Here is a 22,425-nt window from a genome sequence, read left to right on the forward strand (position 1 = left end):
GTGGGGCCGGCTGCGTCTCACCTCACTCTTCACCCTCCTCAGGATGAAGGGCTTCATGATGAGTTTGGCCTGAGCGATCCTGTCCTGCTCGAAGCTGCTCTTCTCCTCCGAAGATTTCTGACCGGCAAGAAAATAAATAAAACAAGAACACAGAGTTACTGCTAGAGCTCCAGTCCAGGGCACTTCCATCACACAGAATAAGCTGTGATTTTTATCAGCTGAACAGCACCTGTTGCCTCTGCTGTGTTCAAAGTAAACACCACTCTCTTTTGAAAATGTCTCCATTTCCCTGTTAGATACAAGCCTTAAGGCAATAGCATTCAGCTGTTACAAGCACCTTGAGGAGCCAGCATGAAGGCTTATGCCAGCCCTTAAAAACGTTAAGCCTTGCCACTACACAAATTAGCATGTACATTCACACCAATTACCTGATCTGACATTTTTGGTCCATAAAGACTTTTAATAAGAACAGGTGCTCATGAAGAGAAAAAAAAAGAAAAAGAAATAAACGTCATATGAAGCTTCATCTTGTGGAACCTTGAGCATGGCTGTTACTGTTCCATGGCTGCCCGCCCAGTAAGTTTTCACTTCCACCGCAACAAATCACACGTCATTCAACAGCTAGAGCAGGGCTGCCCAACCCTGTTCCTGGAGAACTACCGCCCTGTAGGTTTTCACTCCAACCCCAACAAATCACACGTCATTCAACAGCTAGAGCAGGACTGCCCAACCCTGTTCCTGGAGATCTACTGTCCTGTAAGTTCAACAGCAAGAGATCTCATTGAGCTGCTAATTAGAAGAATCGGGTGTGCCAAATTAGGGCTGAACTGAAAACCTCCAGGACTGCAGATCTCTAGGAACAGGGAGCCCCGCTTTAAAGGAAAAGTGATCGGACGAGGCCTCTAATGTGGGCTCCTCCCCTACCATGGAGAACATCTTGGCGATCTGGGAGGTGCTGCTGGAGAACATGGTGGGCATGATGAAGTTGAGCAGGGACATGAGCTCCAGCAGGTTGTTCTGCACGGGGGTCCCAGTGAGCAGCAGGCGGTACTCGGCCTGTGGGGAGGTGGGGGGGGAGAGGGTATTATTTGGGCACCGTCGCGCTCAGAGGCGGCGTTTGGGGCGGCCGGGGGGTGCACTGACGTTGATGGCCATGAGGTGGCGGTATCGCAGCGAGTTCATGTTCTTCAGCATGTGGCCCTCGTCGAACACGGCGTACAGCAGCCGGAGCTTCCGGAACAGGCTGCGGTCGCACTCGTTCCCGATCGCCATGTTGTACCTGCAACACAGCGCGGGGACGCAGTCTTCACCAAAACACCCCAGCTGCTGCGCGGAACACGCATTAACGCTCTTAAAGGGAGCTCCCAAGGGCTTCTCGTTCATCTGATGATAATAATAATAATAATAATAATCAAAGCTTAACACTCTGCTCTGGGGAAATGCTACAAGTTAAAGGTACAATAGCTAAGATGTTTGAGTTAAAATATTGTTACAAGACCTCTGTAAATCCCTTCCTTTCATTGAAAAAGGCTCACCGACATGTTGACTCACCCTCTGCCTGTGTTTATAGTCCTTAAATTCAGGCTTCAAAATATACAGTTGATGGCCCAGCACTCAGTACCAAAACATTGCATAGCTGTACAATAATTCAAGCTAATTGGTTGAAAATTGGTTCTAATTGAAATGCCATTGTCTGTGGCAATGTCAGCGTGTTCACAGAGAAGGGGGAGGGATAAAGTGTTGTGGTGTGAAGGTGTTTGTTGCTGCTATTCCTCTCTTTAAAGGTCACATAAAGGACCACAGCATTACTAGCCTTTTAAAAAAATAATAATAATACAGCAAGCACAATAAGCACATACGTAGTTCAAATTTAAAAAAGGAATCAGATTAATTAAAGTTCAAGCTTCGGTCCTGAAGAATGTTCTACTGAATGTGTAATAAGCGTGGGAAGCAGTGCTTTGGGAGTACGTGAAGCAAATCGCTTGTGTCGCTGTGCACGCATCCTGGCAGCAGCTCCAGGATCCTGACTGGGGATATTCCAAAGAATTCCCAGCATGATACAAAAGAATGAGCCAGTGTCTAACTGGCACACCCAGTTCAAGCCTTAATGCCTTCCAACAGGATTTCAGATGCAATTTGTAAGGCTCATCCATGCCCCTGGTTCCCATATGGACGTTTTGCTTGGCTTAATGCTCAATTAATATCAATGATGAATGCATCACACGCAGGAATTCCCAACTTCATTATGAGCTCGCAATATGCCCTGTGCGTTCCGCCTGGGTAAACAGGTGTAAGGTGCATTTCCGTTACGTCCCACTAGATGGCAGCAGAGTGATACAAAAACTTCAGTGAAACTCAACGGTGAAACACGATCTGAAGGTGTGGGAGCTTTAAGGGAGAACTCACGTGGTCACAATTATATTGAATTCCACCTCCCTGGTGAGAATGTCATGGCGCAGGTACCTGCGGTCTTCTGCGGACCCTGAACACAAAAGGGGGCATCCATGTTACATTACATTACCGTACATTATTGCCATTTGGCAGACGTTCTCATCCAGAGCGACGTACAGTTGATTAGACTAAGCAGGAGACATTCCTCCCCTGGAGCAATGCAGGGTTAAAGGCCTTGCTCAAGGGCCCGACTGCTGTGCGGATCTTATTGCGGCTACACCGGGGATCAAACCAATGACCTTGCAGGTCCCAGTCATGTACCTTAACCGTTATGCTACAGGCCGCCCCTGAGGTCAATTCAAAACCAGCAGTCACGGGAAGCTTCATCATTTTTCCAAACCGGTTACAAAAACAAAGTGCTGCCACCAAACAGGGCGAAAATCTGCTCACCGTAGTAGACGAGCACCTTCAAATCAGGGCACCAAAGCTTCAGCTCCCTCACCCAGTTATCTGCAGAGGACGGAGGAGAAGGATGGTCCATGAAGAACATTTTTGGAAGGAAAGCAAAAAAAAAAAAAACAACAGAACTAACAGCCCAAGTTCTAGATTTGTTCGCTAGAATGATATTTTTGCTAGTTTTGTTTGGCTATGTAAGCGGTTTATTGGTCCTTCGTATTTCGTTGTGCTGTAAAAAAAAACCCCCGAAAAACAATATGCATATAATCCATCGTCAGATGAATCAAATAGGCCCTAGTCCTAATCTTTGTTGTACTCTTAGCACTTCCCTGTAGGGTCTCACAGTGCACTTGTTCCTGGTGATGGGTATGCACTTGTATGGGTTGTATGTGGCCCTGGATAAGAGCGTCTGTCAATAATGTAATGTAATGGAAAGTAATGAAATGTAATGAAATGTACTGTAGAATCTCTCCCCACCTTCAAGACGCACCTCTTCAAGCAGCACCTCTCCCCGTCCCTCCCTACCTCCCTGTGAACCTTAATTGTTGTCTCTGTGATGTGCTTTGTGTATCGGTATTTTTAGTTGGCTAGGTAAGCAGTGTTTGGATAGTTCACTTTGGTCACTTTTGCTCTGTTTGTTTGTTTATTTGTTCTCAAAAAAAAAAAAAAAAAAAAAAAGGGCCCTCGTCCTTATCTTTGTTGTACAGGTAGCAGTTGAAATTGTACTTCCCTCTAGGGTCTTTCAGCGAACTTATCCCTGGTTATGGGTATGCACTTTGTTGTACGTCGCTCTGGATAAGAGCGTCTGCTAAATGCCAATAATGTAATGTAATGAAATGTAATGGAAAGTAATGGAAAGTAATGGAAAGTAATGAAATGTAGACTTTAGACAGAAATCGCCCAGTCTCCTGACTACCCTGAGCCTCTTACCCAGGGTGGAGGAGGGCACGGTGATGAGATGAGGGCCGACCTCGCCCTCCTGGTACAGACTGGCCAGAAAGGAGATGGCCTGGATTGTCTTTCCCAAACCCTGAAGAGTCAAGAAAACATCAGCTGCTTCATCTTCATTTCCAAATGGCAAAAACAGTCTAAAACAGTGCCACAGCTCCTCGCGCTGCTGGGCCGCGGTGTCTGCAGGTATTCGCTCCTACCGTGCGCTACGCCGCCTGATTTCACTCATTATTTTACCTGATTGGCAAGGCCCTTAACCCCACATTTCTCTAGGGGGGGGGGGGGGGGATTTGGCCCCTGCTTGGATAACAGCCTCAGCTAAATACCTTTAATGTAATGTAATGTAATGTATCTCTTACCGAAGTCTAAAAATTCAAGATACAGTATGTATCATGACAAACCTTTCAGCCTAAAATCCAAATCTTCATCTATCAAACATGCATAATTGATTTTAGGGACTTCCACCGAGAGGAATGTTGGGTTAAGGGCCTTGCTGAAGATTGCCAGGTTTTCCCCAGACAAAGCGCTTTTTGAAGACCGTGAGCAGCTCGGTCAAGTGCCAGTGGTAACAAACCTTAGACCAGCGCTACTCAGCTCCACGTCCTGCGGGCCACAGCGTCTGCGGGTATTTGCTCCTACCCTGCACTAGGCCACCCGATTTCACAAATTAGCTTATTATCTGAACCAAGCAGGTAAAATAATTTGTGAAATCCCCCCCCCGGCCTCCCATTGCAAATGAATGGAGGCAGTGCCACTGCCGGCCGAACCCACGTTCAGTGCGTCTTCACCAAAACACCCCAGCTGGTGCGCGTAACACGCATTAACGCTCTGTTACGCGTCCCAAGGGTCCCAAGGGCTTCTCGTTTATCTGATGATAATAATAATCAAAGCATAAACACTGTGCTCTGGGGAAATGCTACAAATACAACATATTGTCCGTGAATATTTTAGTCAATTACAGTCCTTTCATCATTTGAAAGCATAGAATGTTAATACCAATAGAACAGCTCTTTGAACTGAAGCACAGTTCTGTACCCCAGAGTGGTGCTTCAGTAACGTGGGCATGACTCACTCGCGATGACCCACGGCGATGCTTTGGCGAGGTTCCACCATCTCGTTATTGGTTTCAAGAAGCGCTTAAACTGAAGCTAACCGAGAACTTGGGAATAGCAATTAATCTCAGATCAAGGAGTCAGGAATAAAAACGGCTCCATATAAAAGGAAAGGCAAATCTACATCATTATCTACCAAAACAATATTTTGGGTCAAGTAGAGGCTATACATTCAACAGTTTTAAATGGACGTTAGAGGGCATGTTTTGAAACTCGATGACTAGTTTTACAGAAAAACAAACCTAACTGCCACATTTTGTTTATTAAAACAGTTTTTGTTTTGTTTTCTGCATTTTTGTCGTCTGTAGCTTTCATACAGAGGAACTGCCGTGAGTCACACCCTGACACACCACAGCCTAGCGAGACATGTCCTTCTGCTGAATACACCAACTCCCTATGCGATGAACAAGCTCTTGTAGCAATTCATTGCAACTTGATGGAAGCAACAGAAATACTGAACGGGGTATATCCGTGAACAAAAATGAATTAATACAAATTACAGATGAGTTGTTATCGCATGGACGGCTAAATTGGGTTCTGTGACTGGCTCACACGATGGGACACCTGGGCCGAGGCCGTCTACAGGTAAGCCTTCTCACCATCTCGTCTGCCAGGATCCCGCTCAGCCCGTGCTGGTGCAGCAGACCCAGCCAGTTCAGCCCAATCAACTGGTAGGGCTTCAGCTGCAGGCTGGGGGAGAGAGAGAGAGAGAGAGAGAGAGAGAGAGAGAGAGAGAGAGAGAGAGAGAGAGAGAGAGAAAATCCGTTAGCTTGTAAGAAAAGCTTCTGAACTAGTTTGTGAATGTGTCTAATGAAACATGGTCAGTTTGAGAACAAGGATTCAAAAAGCACGGTCAGCTTGGCAGGAGGCATCTGAAACATGGTTTCTTTACGAATGTGTCTTAAGAAGCAAGGCGAGAGCATGAATGTGTCTTAAGAAGCAAGGTGAGTACATTAATGTGTCTTAAGAAGCAAGGTGAGTACATTAGTGTGTCTTTAGAAGCAAGGCGAGAACATGAATGCGTCAGCTTGTGAACAATACAAAAGCACAAAGTTCATGCACAAGGCTTCTTAATCATGGACAGTCTGAGCAAGTCTTGTGAAGCACGGCACGTTTGTGAACGAGGCAAATATGGAGACGACAGACCGGTCAGGATCGGGACTCCAGTTCATAAACTGGGGCTGGGAATGTTAATGTGGACATTTATAAAAAAATATACATATCATTGTGCTCCTTCATCCGCGGGGCCAGGACGCACCTGCTGTTGAGGATGGAGGGCTGCTTCATGGAGCCCACGCCCCTCTCGATGACCCGGGTCACGTCCCGCATCATCTTGCGGGTGATGGTCTCGCACTTTCCCATCAGGCCGAGCACCACGGCCCGCTCCTTCAGCACGACGCGGCAGCCCCAGACCAGCTCCATGGACAGGCCGTTCCCCTTGTGCAGCGTCTCCTTCTGCGAGGGGCACACGCGGACACGGCCGGCTTCACTCACTCGCGCTCGCTCCACCCGCCCTGCCAGACAGACCTGGTGCCAGGGTGCTGAGGGCCCGAGGGGCTTTTGTGGTTCCCCCCCCCCCCCCACCCCCTGCAAAACACCTCGTTAACCCACATGAAGCAGTCCCGCAGCCCCGGGATAAGCACCTGCAGAAGCCCCGCCCGCCTGATACGATCACACCTGGCAGGAGGGCGCAGAAGGGTGGGGCCGTCGTAGCGAATTGGCTCGGTTCTTAACCGCAGGAGACATTTTCCACGGAATTTCATCAACGCCCTCAATATGCATCAAGGCCTGTCCCATAAGGGGATGTCAGGTGCAAATCCCAGAAGTCGTTTCAAAATGTTGGCATAACAGCAAAAAAAACAAGATTCCCTCATGAAACAATAGCTTAAGACCTGACAAATTGTATGCGTTGAGTATTTGAGTATATAGTAAAATGCAAGGACAATGCTGATTAAAAATCAGATAATATGGAGAATTTGGATAAAGGACAAGGAATTTGGGTGAGGCCATAATTGTCATGTCAATTTGTAACAGTGTGACAGGGCCAGGAAACCCAGAGGTGCAGGTAAACTTTGTAAACTCTGTTTAAAGTATGTGGTTTAAGGTGTACAATGGGTTGCAGAATTGGCACCCTTCTAGGCTGGCACCCTCCTCCACTCTGAGACGGATGAAAAGGAAGGAAACACAAAAGTAAGAATCGCGAGATGTGAGAAAACAAGAGGGTTGTGAAGGACATTAATAAATGTGCTTCCAAATAATTATTCACTAACAGAAACACTTGTGTTTCAATTGGCCCGGTTCTGTAGTGGGGTGGGAGGGTGAAACCTGAACCAGTAGCTCAGGCGTGTTGAGGCAGGGGCGATTGTGTAAAAACATTGAGAACTGGTCTGTTGATTATCTTGGGATAACAGACATAAAAGAGCATTTTTTAAAAATCATAGTGAATATCTAACAACTTAACAGCATGAGTCAGAGCCAGGAAGCCAAGACTGGAAACAGGTGTGGAGAAGCAGTGGCTTCAGAAAGTATTCAGACCCCTCCACTTTTTACACACTTTATAGTGTTGCATTTACATTTTAAATGGCTAAAATTGACATTTTCCCCATCAATCTAAACCCGTAATGACAAAGTGAAAACTTTTCAAAAAGTTTGAACATTTATTAAAAATCAAAAACAGAAATCTCTCATTAACAGAAGTAGTATTCAGACCCTTTTACTGTGGCACTCCAAATCGTGGTCAGGTGCATCCCGTTTACTTTTATTATTCTCGAGATGTGTCCAGAACTTAAATGGAGTCCAGCTGTGGCAAATTGAATCGATTGGACATAGTTCAGAGAAGTACAAACCTGTGTATTTAAGGTCCCACCATTCACACTGCATGTCAGGACAAAACCAAGCAGTGAGGCGAGGCACAGATCAGGGCAAGGGTATAAAACCATTTCTAAAGTTCTGAGTCCCCCCAGGAGCGCACTGGCCACAATTATCGTGAAATGGAATAAGTCTGCAACCATCAGGACTCTTCCTAGAGTTGGCCGTCCAGCCAAACTGAGAAACCGGGCAAGAAGGGCCTTGGTCAGGGAGGTGACCAAGAACCCAACGGTCACTTGAACAGAGCTTCGCAAGTCCTCCGCAGAGACGGGAGAAGCTGCCGGAAGGATGACAATGTCAGCAGCACTTCATAAATCTGGCCTTTCTGGAAAAGTGTAAAAGGCATATGACGACCATCTGGGAGGAAAAAGGTTCTCTGGTCTGACAAAAATTAAACTCTGGGCAGAACTCCAAGCACTGGGTCTGGCGAACACCAGGCACTGCTCATCACCTAATACCATCCCTACGGTGAAGCATGGTGATGGCAGCTTCATGCTATGGGGTGCGTCTCAGAGGCAGGGACAGGAGACTGGTCAGAATTGAGGGAGGGATGAATGCATGCACAGTGACCTCAGCCCGGGATGAAAGTACATCTTTCAGCATGACAATGACCCGAAGCGTACAGCTAAGACAACGCTGGAGTGGCTTTGGGACAAGTCTCTGACTGTCCTTGAGTGGCTCAGCTAAAGCCCAGACTTAAACCCCATCGGACATCTGTGGAGAGACCTGAAGATGGCAGTTCACAGATGCTTCCCATCCAATCTGATGGAATTTTGAGAGAATCTGCCAGGAAGAATGGGATAAACTGCCCAAATCCAGGTGTACGAAACTTGTAGAGACTCACCCAAGAAGATGCAAAGCTGTAATTGCTGGCAGAGGGGCTTCTACAAAGTACAACTTATCAAAAACTCTCATTTATATTTTTACTCAAATTTGCCACAATTTCTAAAAACGTTTCACTTTGTCTTATTATTATGTAGATTGATGGGCAAAAATGTCAATTTGATCCATATCAAAATTAAATCTACAACATGATAAAGTGTGCAAAAGGTGAAGGGGTCTGAATACTTTCTGAAGCCACTGTATGTGACCCGACGCAAGCTTGAGACACACGTCTTGCACAATATTCCCCCCCCCCCCCCGACACCTTAACTCAGTCACACCCGATCAGGTCCAGCATCCTCCCCGATGCTTGGGGCAGGAGAAGTGGGGTCGTCCTCGTCAGACTGATGGCCATTCTTTTCAGGATGCACACTTTCTACAGCTTTGATGCGGATGCCATTTCGTTAGCAATAAGGTAGCTAGCTCTCAGAGCTGCGTCAGAGATGTGTCCGGTGCCCGACCACTGCAGCAGGCACTGTGGCCTCCCCGAGTCAGGCTGTCGGGCTCACAATCCAGCGAACGCGTCAAACATTCAAGTCAAGCCAAGCATGTCGACCAAAACGTCCAGCCCCCCACATCTTTCGTAAGACAGCGGATGCCTAGGTGACCACCGCCGTGAATTACCGAATTGTAACAAGAAGACAGCCAATGGCCCACTATTATTATTCTAATGGCCTTAGAGGTGAAACAAGCCATACATTTGAAACCGGTAGTGGGAGTGAAAGATTAACGTTTGCATCAAACATTTAAACTAGCAATGTGTTGTAGCAGACAACGACCACCACAACATGTAAAATGTATCTGCAAAGAGACATCAAAGAGACTCTAGTGAATAAAGAGGGCAGTTTGTGTGCGTCACTTCAAACTGTCGCTGCAAGTACAAAACTCTACCACAAAACAAGAGTTCCTACTTCTGGAATAATCAACCATCATCTAAGTTCGACTGCTCCCCCCCTCCCCCCTTACACTCTGGGACTAGAATCTGGCACCACTTGCTAAGGAGATATTCTGAACTGGAAATGGCCAATCAAGAGATTTTTATGCCTCCCTGCCTTTCAGAACAGTTGGGTTCTCAGCAGTTGCGTGAACTCATGTACATGCCCGGACATCCCTTATCAGGTGAAACTGTCACAATGTCGACGTTCTGAACCCCAGAGGGGGGGGGGGGGGGGTTACAAATTCCCAGGCAGGTGACGTGGATGGAAAAAGGGGCAGCAATCAAACCTGCCAACGGTGCAAAGACAGGTTCGCCCAAGCGGTCAGAAGGGCCATGCCCCACACGCCATGCCAACAAAAGAAACCGGAGAGTAGCAGATGACAGAGTCACTCCCTGAGAAAAAGTTATTTATTTAAAACCTATTTTATTCCAAAGTAGGTCCAACGGTTTTGTGTGTTTTTTTTTTAAGCGAGCGCGGCAGGCGTTGTAGAAGTGTAGAATTACATCACACTAGCATCCACGTGGCTGAAGTAGAACTTCATACGAGCTCTCCCATCGGCATTATCCCGGAGCGTAACCTTACCCAATAATGCAGAAATCCCAAAGCTGCCCCACACCATTGGTGCCAGCTTCACCCTCCCGCGTGTGCCCACAGCCCTGCAATGTGTGTAGCGCCATGAGAAAGCTTTCCAGCCGCTAGCTTCGCAGAATGACACCTACATTTTCGCTCAAAGTCTATTTTCCCATTCATATTACAGCAAATAAAAAATATTTCCACTCATATACCGATGCTCACTCATTGCTATATTTTGTAATCTTTTTTTTAATTTTTTTATTTCCAAGGTCCGTTTTTTGCCACCTAGCACACAAACAAAGATTTAGATGTTTTTATATGCCAAGAATTGACCTAATGAGGAAGCTGCTGTTTTTATTAAGATATCTCAACATGGGTGTCTCGGTGGAGCAGCCTGCACAGCACTGGCCGCATGCTCATTGCGAGCCGCGACCTCAGCGGTTCGAATCCGACCGTCTGACAATTTGTCGCATGTCTTTCCCTCTCTCTCTCCCCCATTCTTCCTGTCTCTATATACTGTCCAATAAAGCTGAAAAAGGCCTTTTAAAAAAATAAAAATAAAAATAAAATAAAAAAAATAAAGAAAAGAAAATTGCTTCCGTGTATATCTAGCGCGCCCTTATTTGACAACTGCTTGACCGTTTATCATTGGTTCATCCACCGTGGTATGTAATTTACTCTGCGTCTTAATCGTTGTGCATGTGACCCAGACGAGCCCAGAACTCCTGCCCTGTGAGGTGGAATTTCTCCCCATTGGTTTCTATTGATGTCTCTGTCTCTATAGACTACATACTCTAAGGTGCAGCTGTGCTTTCAGAAGCTGCTGCTGTTATGTTTTTTCTTATCTTCAATTTTGTCAGCATTGGACAGCTGACAGATTACTTTCAGCTCAATATAAATATACAAGAAGCACAACAATGATGCATTCCATAAACGAGAGCAAAACTGAGGGCACGGATAAGCAAACCAAGTGCACGATTTAGAAAATTGAGCGTATGGATTGTCAAACCAAATTGTCTGTACAGATTTCCAGGTTTAAATATTTCTTTTTTCACCTGCCTATGGGGGCTCTGTAGGCTCAGGATGAGCAAGTCATACAGGAAACACCTTACTGGCCCTTACAATGCACCACCCAAAAAATCTAAATGCATTACACTCAGGGAAAGCTGAAAGGCTCATGCTGTAAAGACATTGTTGCAGTGTGTGGATGGGCATCGTATCTGGACTGTGTCTGACTGCGGCAGGCGAACCGGCAGGCCGTCAAGCTGAACCGGTGGACTGTGGCATCGAGAAAAACAGCGGCTTGACATTGCGTGTTTCAGAGGAGAACGCACATTTATCTGAGCTGTTCTGAACTGTCAGGTGCCAGAAATTAGTCCCCGCTTGTGATCACAATTAGACATTCCACATTTGGGGAAGAGGAGAGAAGAGAGGGATATAAAAAATAAAAACCCAGGTAATGCCACACACGGGCACAACAGTTTGAAACGCGCCATCAAATGTGTCATTTATTATTATCATTAAATGAAACATTTTGAAACGTTGGCTTTGTTCTTCAACGAAAAGCAGGAAAAGCAGGAAAATGTAATTTAAACGCTTTCCTTTCCAGTGAAATGACCTCTTTTCCCTGGAGAGCACAACCCATTTTCTCTGCGGTGACAACGCTTTCAGTTTTCAGCAGACTGTACTCTCCTTTATGCTCCGAATGATCGTGTAATAATAATGCCATGTTTTTGGGGAAATTTTATTGCGAAACTTGGGCTAGTAAAAATGTCTCCCAAAGGGACTGGGAAAGCGGAACAGTGTAATTTGAAAGCTTAACTGCCTCTGCACAGGCATTGCCATTTGAACGTTTATTCTATTGCAGAAAGAAAGTATTTATATACAAATGTCCTCATGGTATGCCTGTTGCAACAAACTGCTTTTCCGTGAGCTATTTACTGCATAACCATAAACCAGAGCTATGCAAGACCCATAAAATAGGAAAAGAAAACCCAAAGCAAAAGATATGATCAGCAAGACAAATGGAAAGGCCCGGTGAAACGCTATTAGGAGATTAGGACTTTAATTAGCTGCGGTGCGAGGGTTTATCCATCCATCTGCAGACACCTACCGAAGCTAGATAAGCAGAAATAAACGGCCAGGTGACTGCAGTAGATATAGCAAGTGCCGCCCGGTCAATAATAGCGTTTAAATCGCTTCCAATAAAAAGTGCGTACATTTTTGGCTAGCCTAATTGTTTTCAATAAGACATTTAGACAGTTTAAAGTCTTCCGTTTCCAACAATCACGAAATTTTATCCCGAGGAAGCGCATGCACGGCGGGGGGGGGGGGGGGGAGACGGAGGAAGGAGTCCTACCAGGTCCTGCCACGCCTTGAAAGGCCGCAGCTCCACGATCTTCTGGGCCTTCCTCACGGAGCAGCCCCCGATGAGCGTGAGCTCGTCCAGCGACGCCTCCTGGAGGAAGCCCAGGATGCGGCCCTGCAGGTCCGGCGCCACCCCGTCCTCCTGGTCCGAGTCCGGGTCGGAGTCCGACGAGCCCTCGAACTCGCTGCTCGCCCCCTCCTCCTCTTCGTCCCCGGAGCTGCAGTCCGGCTGCGTCTCGGCCGCCCGCCTCCTCCTCCTCTTCCTCTCGGCCGACTGCTCCTTCGCCAGGCTGCTGCCGTCCTGCGCTTTCGGCGCCGGCGGTCTCCGGGTCGGCGGGAGGCCCGGCTTGGCGGCGCTTCTGGAGCTCAGCCACCCCGAGGACCCGGCCGCTCGCCCGCCCTTAGCGTCCGCCTGGCGGCTCGTCCGCTCGCCGTCCTGAGACGGTCGGGCGTCTCCTGGGTTTTGGGCGGCTTTGGGTTTCTTCACCGGGGCTTCTGGCGAGCTGGACACCTCTGCAGCAAACATCAAGCGCATGAGAACAGGTAAATGAGCCTCTGTTTATAAACCGTGAATGTACCCCTGATAGTCAGTTATTTCAGTTCAACAAGACCCTCTAAGCTCTATAATTACCAATCAGAACAGCTATTCAAACTATTACACACACACACACAGTAAATCCAATTGGATAAATGCGCTTCTCAAAGCTAACACTAAAAACCAATTCTATTCGACTGAACTAAGTCATTAATGAAAATAGAGATTTAAAAAATATATATTTTGGTGATGTTTTTATTCTGTTTTTATTTTCCTGCATGGAAATAGAGACATCTGTACTCAAAATAAGTTGCCTTGCCAAAACCTGACAGGCAGTATATGGTATGATGGCAACATCATTGTAAATGGAACTTGATGGGATCAGACCAGGGTCAAATACGTAATTGCTTTGAATTCAAATACTTTTCTATATTTTACTGTGCTCCTCTGGTATAATGGAACCTATGAAATACTCTCAGAAAGTGGAAACCCTGCCTTCTGGACCTCTTGGTTGGCACAATCGCCCAAGGCAAGATCAATCAAGCACAGAAAAGTTTTAGAATCCAAAATCATTTCTTATTTCACCCAGATCTGTATGGGATCGATTAAAATCCAAATCACAGTATTTTTCCCAACAAAGATTTCCAATGTTCAGAGGACCAGACTTCTGTACACGTTGTCAACAGAATCTCATTATTCTTTGATCACACTATATGTGGTACCATACTCTTGAAGCACTGCACAACTTGATGACGAGTTTCTAATAAAAGTGGGCGTTGTTTTATCTATACAAACAAGAGATCTGACCACTTAATATACTTTCCAGCAAAATCAGTTTACATATAATGTGACCAGAAAAGTATTTAATGAAGTATAACAAGCGAAAAAGAAAAGTAGGTAGTTGCAGTAAAAATATTTGCCAAGTTCCTTATTTGTTATAATCACAGGTATAAAAATCTATTCAGAAAAACAAAACCGTTTACATTTCTACTGCTCTTGATTAATAAGATCACGGCCATAACAGTATTTGCAACTAGCTTTCAAATAGTCATTATAGTCTTTGGTCTTTCACTTTTTATTCTCCAACTAAATATCAAATATTATTTTGTCTTTTTAAAAGCTTGTGCCTCCAACATACTTTGTTCCAATGACTTTGTTCAAATGACACATGAAATAACACAGTACAATCTGCACCTTATATCTCAAAGCTCAAAGAATCTGTTCAGATGAGCACCCAGTTCAGTGGTGAAGATCTAAATGCATTTTGTCACGAGAAAAGATCATTGATGCAAATAGTTCTGCATGGACAGTGTAATCGAGGATAAATCTACGGTATGCCCAAGGAGTTCAGGAGGCCAAGAGTTACATACTTTCTTATGGATTTGCATTTTCCAATGTCGACTATATTCAAATCCATCTGCTTTCCAAATAGTGGACAGAAAAATAATCCAAAAACAACAAGGGGGTTCCAAAAGCAAGAGGGTACCCTGACCTGTACTCCTAGTCCTACGCATCTGCCACCCTTTACCCATAATATCCCAAACAAAATCAACAGGATTCCACCAGCTTTACTGTAAAAATAACACTTCATTACAGGATTCCACCAGATTTACTGTAAAATGGCCCTTCATTACAGGATTCCAGAAGCTTTACTGTAAAATGGCCCTTCATTACAGGATTCCAGAAGCTTTACTGAAAAAAGGCCCTTCATTACAGGATTCCACAAGCTTTACTGTAAAAATAACACTTCATTTCAGGATTCCACCAGATTTACTGTAAAATGGCACTTCATTGCAGGATTCCACCAGCTTTTACTGTAAAATGGCAATTTGTTACCAGGCATACAGAATGTTCCATTCCAAATTTAAAAGAAAAACATATAAAACTCAGTCACCAACAAATAATCAGCAACACTAGTCGGGTTGAAAAGCATCAATACCTTTTACCTTTGCAGCAGTCAGACTGTGCTACAGAAATTACAAGGAACTGCAACATGGAGTTGAGCAAATGGAGAAGTTCTCCTGCACAGCACCAGACAGCTGGTGCATGCATCGCACTTGTCAATCAAGCACAAATAAAAATAACATTTAAATTACGGCATGAAGCGTGACAGCTGAAGTGCCGTGAAAATGGGAATGTCAAGTTAATGGTTTTAAAAAGGTTTTCCACTAATCAGATATGACCTTCTTTTTTTCCTTTTTTTTAAGTAATATTGTTGCATATGTTCCTGGACATGTAAAGACTTGTCGACTAATGGTTGATTGAAAGATTTTGATTCAATGATAAGACCTTGCAAAAAAAACAAAAACAAAAAAAGAAAACTTTGTTTTTAAAATTGAGATCAAGAGATACATTTTCCCCCGCATACCTTTTTCCATGGGATAAGTGGAGCAAGACAAAAAACTGCTGTCAAAACAGTTGCTGCATGTCGCGAATTGAATAGCCCGTTTCACTTGAAAGCGTAGTTGGTTGGACAAACACCACTGAATTCCCCCGCACTGAACCACACGTGCCACCCTCGCTCCGCGTTGAGTGTTTTGGTGCGCAGAACGACTCCGTTTCACCTTGATCTGAAAACAAGCGCAGCACTTCCAGGGCGTCGTCGTAGTCCCAGTCATGTTCCTGAAGGACTGAGCGCAGCTCCTGTCGAAACGAGCAGAGGCCCCATGTTACAGTACACTGCAGCCAGACTCAAACGCCACTGTTTAAAGGCACAACAGGTAAGAGACTTCTGTTAAAACATTGTTACAAGACCCTTCCTATCATTGAAAAAGGTCCTAATGAAAATGGCTTCTCAACTGCTTTTTTTTTTTGTTGCCATTTCTCTTGTTTCTGTGGATTGTCGGCCATGTTGAAGGACAGAGCCTCACCTCCTTGTCCAGGTCGGGAAACTTCCTCTGCAGTCTCCTCACCATGGTTTCCTGCTTCTCCCAGTCGGGCTCCGGGCCCTCCTCCTCGGAGTCATCAGCCTGATGGGTCAGAGGGTTGGGTCAGAGCGTTGGGTCAGAGGGTTGGGTCAGAGGGTTGGGTCAGAGGGTTGGGTCAGAGCGTTGGGTCAGAGCGTTGGGTCAGAGCGTTGGGTCAGAGCGTTGGGTCAGAGCGTTGGGTCAGAGCGTTGGGTCAGAGGGTTGGGTCAGAGGGTTGGGTCAGAGCGTTGGGTCAGAGCGTTGGGTCAGAGGGTTGGGTCAGAGGGTTGGGTCAGAGCGTTGGGTCAGAGCGTTGGGTCAGAGGGTTGGGTCAGAGGGTTGGGTCAGAGGGCCTGCTGGTCAGAGGACCGGTCAGTGCGCCGTGTTAGCATGCCCCCGCCCGTTTCTGCGGCCGAGATTCGAGAAGGGCGCTCACTCACCACAGACGCCCGCTGCTTCTTACTGGGCTGGGCCGCATCACCGTCCCGCGAGTCACCGCTACACCCCTCCAGCTTCCTCTTACGGGCCGAGGCTGGACCTGCCGAACCGTCAGAGACAGGGTCACTTTCAGCAGCACCGACAGCAGTGGAGCGATGAGCATGAACAGCAGTGAGCTCCACCATTGTTGCACTGAGCCAAGAGCAGGACAAACTATAGCTCCAGGAAGACAGAAAATCACAGAAACAGACCGTTCCTAACGGCTCAGCAACTCCTGAAAGTAACAGTATTTCAGGGGGGAATACACACACTACTGTAATTGTCTGTTTTTTTTTTTTCCCCATTATTTGCATTGCTCACATGGTGGCGCTATAACAGACGAGTGCAAAAGAACATTTGGTAGCACTGAACTCCTGAGGTCAGGGTACAATAAGGTCTTCACAGGCCAATAAAAATACAGCAATGTTTGGCTATATAAATCCTTCTGAATATTCAAATGAAGGCTTCTAATGTAAACACAGTGACTCCAGGGCTGATTTGCCAAATTTCTCTTTCCTGTGGCGAGAAGGGCCCCATAATTCTTTGAAAGGTTTTCCTTTATTGGAAAACAAACGTATCGAAAAGAAAAAAGCGGAAGGTTGCCACAAATAGTTTTGACCTGCAAAAGAGAAAGAGGGACAGGACTCGTGCCAACAAACACTGCACCGTGACTCATGGCCTGAAGGGGAGGCGTGGCTCCAAAATGTGTGGTTTGAAAGGCTCTTAAGGAGAGGTTTCTGGGCCTGGAGCGACAAGCCCGCGTGGGACACAAGCTGGCACCGGGTGCATCGCGGAACACCTATCGCGTTTTCCAATCTGAAGCGCCTAAATTCAGAGGCGCCAATTAATTCAGCGTTAAGGAACAGGACTGACTGCGGAGCGCTGTTGATGGCTTGGATGTGTCCCACGCTCGTAGGGAAATCCCGGGCAAAAACCACGGCGTGTCTGAACCTGCAAGCGCCGAGATAAGAGGGCGACAGTACGGTACACTTTAGAACCGAGGAACAACATGACTTATGTGCAATAATGAACTGAGACGGTGAATAACACACACATCGGCGCAGGGCACCTGTTCTGTTCCCTAATTATGGGGGAAAACAGCTAACTCGCAGACAGCGAGCCGCGGCAGTTGTGTGTTGCAGTTTGACTGAGTGACTGATTAACAATGTCAACTTCCAACTCCCCCTACCTCAACAAAAACAAAACGACACAAGCGCGTATAGTCAGGGGCTCCATTGTAGTTGTGTAACGAGGAGCCGGTCCAGTCCCTGCATTTACCTTCATCTCCGAACATCATGAGGCAGGAGGCTACAGCTCCATCCAAAGTGCTCGTGCTTTCGACAACCTGAAATACAAAGTAAGGACAGACGACCGGTCAAAGCCTGACGCAGGTGTGTCCGACCGTCCAGGGGCCTGGGTGCTTCTGCTGCAGTGCTGGGTGAGTTTCAGGCATCTTACCTCCAGTAGCTGCTTCCTGTCTCTCTGTGGAAAAATCTCCTGCAGTTTGGACACCTTCTCTTCAGTCTCCTTGTCCTCTTTGGTGTCTGAATGTTCAGCCTGTGTTTTGGACGTCATTTCACATTTCCGTCCAGACATCCTTTGTAAAAATGGAAAATTACACACGCAAAACAAAAAATATATAACAAGCAATGAGGAACTGGCTGCATCAAGATAAATAATCTAGTGACACCGAAGTTGAGCAAAACTGCTAAACACTGGTGCACCACAATCTCATTCTCTTCTTCCTGGGAAGTGGAGGTGAGTATTTGCAAGTATTAAGCATGCTGTACATTTCCATCAGCCAGAAGGGCTCAAAATCTTTTTTTTTTTTTTTTGGTGCACCCAACTTCAAAATGTTAGAGGAGCACCACCAAAACTTTAACCCCTATTAAAGTATCACCACTTTTCTTAATACAAGCATGAAAATGACATACCAAAAATAAAATACTACAGGCATAATCATTCGGGGTTTGTTTTGAGTCAGAATTACTCCAATTATTATTAAATCAGTTACAGAGGCTCAAACAGTGGAAGTTTTTCCCGTTTTCCCGTTTTTGAGTGGAAACAGATTAGTGTGGCGGTGCCTGGCACAATTAGAAACACAATGGAGCCACAGCCAAAACACTGGACAAATCCCCTCAGATTTGATGACACGATCACCACAAATTAGCATTCCGCATTGTTTTTGCATTTTTCCAAAAAGGACATTTGGAGACTCCAAAAGGACACATGGAATCTAAATGATATTATGGGACTCATGATATGTAAAATACTGCATTTTGCTTACTAAAGAAGACAGAAATATTTATCATTTTAAAAAGTGTGAGGAAATTGTAAAAAATAAGGACAATAATCGCAATAATAACATCTTGTATACTCAAATATTCATTGAGGTGCATTGATTGATGTTTTCGTCAAATACGCAACAAGTCAAACACATTCCACAATTTCACATGCTATTTATTACTCAAAAGCAGGCTTGCTCCTTTTTTATAAGCATACTGAATAATTATATAATATTTTGAGAATGTATTTAGATGATCACTGATATTAAATAGGGTCACAATGATGAAAATGGCCTATTGTTGAGCCAAAGGTGTTTTTACCTTCTTCCTAAGAAATGAGGAAGACATTGCTGACATTATTTTAGTGGATTGCTGGAGACACATACACCAAATGAAAAATGTTTGCTTTGCTCCCCTGGCTCTTTGTACCCGCAATAACAAGGACAATTGTCAGCCTTTTCGGTTTCCAATACCAACTGGACAAAATTGTGTGAAAAAAAAAAAATGCAGATATGTGCAGTTATCTTAGCATTACATATTTATTTTGCAATGAATCATACAAACTAAAGCTAATACAGAATTTAACTAGAAGCTAATTTTACTGTTACAGAGCGTCCACTGGCTACCATGAGGCAAGGTATTGTAGTCAGATTAACATTCACTTTATTGGGTGAGGTACTAACATCTGCTTGCTCAATGAGATGCCTCAAAGAAATGAGCTAATTATGTGATTTCTTGTGAAGAACTTGTATTTCTACACATTTAATTTTAGATGTCATGAAACAAGCAGAGATTCCAAGGGTGTATGGCTGAGTAGCAGTCTTCATGCAGACATTTTCCACTACATTACATTTATTTATCAGAAGCTTTTATCCAAAGCAATGTACAAGTGAGTTTAAACTTGTCCGTGAAATGCATGAAAACCTGCGCTGACAACTGGGAACCAGCATTCTACTCGGACTGCATATCTCTACCCGGCTGTTGATATGCATCTTATGATATTTACAAACTTTCATGGAATTTAAAACAAATAAATTGCGCCTGCCCAAAATGTGTTCAACAGGCTAAATCAGGTCTGCCCAGCCCTGTTCCTGGAGATGTCCCATCCTGTAGGTTTTCACTCCAACCCAGGATCAGATACGCCAGATCAGATGTGTCAAATTAAGTGTTGGAGTGAAAACCTACAGGATGGGAGATCTCAAAGGACAGGGCTGGGCAGACCAGGGCTAAAGGTTCCAAAAATATTCTTATCAGTACTGATGGGAAGTGTAGTCATGACAAGTAATACTGGTCTCTGAAGAACTTCATCTCCCATCAGTGCCACTGCAAACTGTTGGCAAAGTTAACCAATGGACTTCACCCTTGTGTGAACAGTTCTGGGCTGGGGAGGATAATTGACCACAGCCTCAAAACAGATGTAGTTCCGGTACATGGAAATACTATAGTACATGGGAACGTTATGAAATCAAAAATGTTGGTGACATTAAAGCTCACAGCTTGCTTATACTTACTTTACTTTCCGCACTGGCATTCCAGTTATATAGCCATCAGTGAGAGAATCCTCTCCTGAGTCTGAGTCCTGCACCTCCGACTCGTCCTCACTCTCTCGCTTTCTCCCAAATGGACGCTTGTGCGCTGGAGTTTCTGGTACTATGAACGACATTACATTACATTACATTACATTAATGGCATTTGGCAGACGCTCTTACCCAGAGCGACACAACACGGTTAATTCAGTTCTCAGAAGCATACTGGAAGCCTGTTCGACTTTAACCTCTGACCTCAAGATATGGCAGATAGAGAGTTCACGTTATCATTTTCCTGGTAGAGGATGTTCAGCACTATTGGCAGCAAATAGAATAAGGGTCTCTTGGTTTTGTCCTACTGGCGAAACCACAAACTGAGGTATGTTTCTATGACATTGTATTATGCCTAAACTGGCTTGTCTTACAGTAAAAAGAATGTCACTTCATGCCAAACCTGCTGACCAGCTACATTTCATGAGTAACAAGAAAGAGTTATCTAAGGTTGTTATCAAGCTAAATGTTACACCGTGCACACCACGACTTCTCAAAACGGAGTATGAGCATTTATCATACTTTAAAGACATTTACAGGGTAGTTTTCTAAGAAAAGTATGCAGCAGTTAACGCAAAAGTCTAGACAGTCTGGAATAAATGGTAATTTATTAGCACCTGACAAGAACATGCAATACGTCAGCTAGGTACGTTAATTTAGCTAGCTAAATTAGCTAAAACAGTTACAGTAACGCCAGCTTTCTAACCTATCAGTCTCTTATCACTGGCTAGTCTACCTACTTGGTTTATTCTCTTTTTCCGAGTCCGGACTTGATGACCCGCTGCTTTGTTGCTCTTGCACCGATGATGACGTGTTAATTTGTATTTTATTGTTGGTCTTAACCGCTCCATAACGGAACCGCTCCAGATTAAATAAACTCATTGTTTCTGAAGCAGCTGTCTTAACTTGTTAACCAACTAGCTAGCTAGCTCACGGTTTAGCGTAATTAGATAAAGCTCTTTCTCAGCCAAATAATAGGCAGCTCGTTCACTAACGTTAAGAGAAAAAAGCTGTTCGTGCAAGTGTCGGGATTTTTTAGCTAGCTAGGTGGCTAATACAATAGGTAGGCTACCAAAGCAAACGTATTTTATCGATGAATCACCGAAAATTGACAGTCACTGTTTTTTTGCGCACGCATGCCGACAAATACAAATCTTTCTTATTTTAGTTAATACAATTAAAATAACGGTCAACCACCCTATTTTTATTCTCGCTAATGACTAATCTTCACAATGAAAATGCCTATTTCCCGCGAACCGGCAGTGCCCTGGAGTATGCAATAAAAATGCTTTCTATTGGACAGCTAAAAAGCCATAATAGAAGTTCTTAACCAATGACAAAAGACGAATAGAAAAACCAGAAACTGGGAGGAGAATGCTATTGGCTCCAACTCTACCGCGAAACGAAGGATAAATTACCCGCACTTTTTCGGTTACTTAATTCGCAATTGTCCATCAATTCGCCACAGATAATGCGCATTTCTAAACTTGACTTCTGGCTGTGGTGCCAATTGCCAATTTGCGGGAGACTTCTACCCACTCGCAGGTATCAAGGAGCAAGTGACAAATTCCGGGAGAGGCAGGTCTCAGTAAGGGTCTCTTCTAAGCAATTCAATCAAATCAAAATAAGAAATTTAATTGTGTTTAAAGAAGATTGATAGTTTCAGCCCTGGTGTAGCCACGATAAGATCCTTGAGCTAGGCCCCTAACCCCATATTGATTCATTCTCATTCCATACTTCAAAATACTTGTTAACATTTTAAATAAGGGCTTGGTTTTTTGGTTTTTAGGTGGAAATAAAAATCTCGGGAACTCCAGCTAATAAGATGAACGTTCCTGTGTCAGCTAAATTATGCCTTGGAATATTTTACATATTTGATTATTTTACACATCTGTCAGCACAGCTTTCCAACCCTACACAACAAATATCAAATGTTGGGTCTGTAGGCTGATTAAATAGCTTGTAAATTCCAATGTTGTTAGTTTTTTTCAAATATCCAAATATAACCTAAACCTGTTCCAAATTAGCAAAGCTAGAATTGACTATATTTTACCTTGCACATATCATTTGTTTGTCTTTAGACTCATAACAGTGAGAAATTATAATT

General features: G+C 44.7%; 1 protein-coding gene across 1 annotated transcript in view; it reads right to left on the bottom strand.

Moving 5' to 3' along the window:
- smarcad1a (SWI/SNF-related, matrix-associated actin-dependent regulator of chromatin, subfamily a, containing DEAD/H box 1 a) overlaps positions 1-21,585 on the bottom strand; it is a 33,775-nt gene extending 12,190 nt beyond the window's left edge. Inside the window, exons 1-16 of the mRNA XM_061261014.1 lie at positions 21,059-21,585; positions 20,253-20,391; positions 17,915-18,053; positions 17,735-17,801; positions 16,420-16,517; positions 15,944-16,042; positions 15,638-15,716; positions 12,531-13,051; positions 6,169-6,365; positions 5,510-5,600; positions 3,778-3,877; positions 2,842-2,901; positions 2,407-2,482; positions 1,144-1,279; positions 925-1,056; positions 22-117 (exon numbers count right to left, since the gene is read on the bottom strand). Coding sequence (XP_061116998.1) covers positions 22-117; positions 925-1,056; positions 1,144-1,279; positions 2,407-2,482; positions 2,842-2,901; positions 3,778-3,877; positions 5,510-5,600; positions 6,169-6,365; positions 12,531-13,051; positions 15,638-15,716; positions 15,944-16,042; positions 16,420-16,517; positions 17,735-17,801; positions 17,915-18,053; positions 20,253-20,391; positions 21,059-21,200 — 2,172 coding nt within the window. The 5' untranslated portion in view covers positions 21,201-21,585. The remainder of the gene's footprint in view (positions 1-21; positions 118-924; positions 1,057-1,143; positions 1,280-2,406; positions 2,483-2,841; positions 2,902-3,777; positions 3,878-5,509; positions 5,601-6,168; positions 6,366-12,530; positions 13,052-15,637; positions 15,717-15,943; positions 16,043-16,419; positions 16,518-17,734; positions 17,802-17,914; positions 18,054-20,252; positions 20,392-21,058) is intronic.
- Between the last annotated feature and the right edge of the window lie 840 nt (positions 21,586-22,425).

This window comes from Conger conger, chromosome 11 (genome assembly GCF_963514075.1).
Source record: "Conger conger chromosome 11, fConCon1.1, whole genome shotgun sequence".
Lineage (NCBI taxonomy): Eukaryota > Metazoa > Chordata > Actinopteri > Anguilliformes > Congridae > Conger > Conger conger.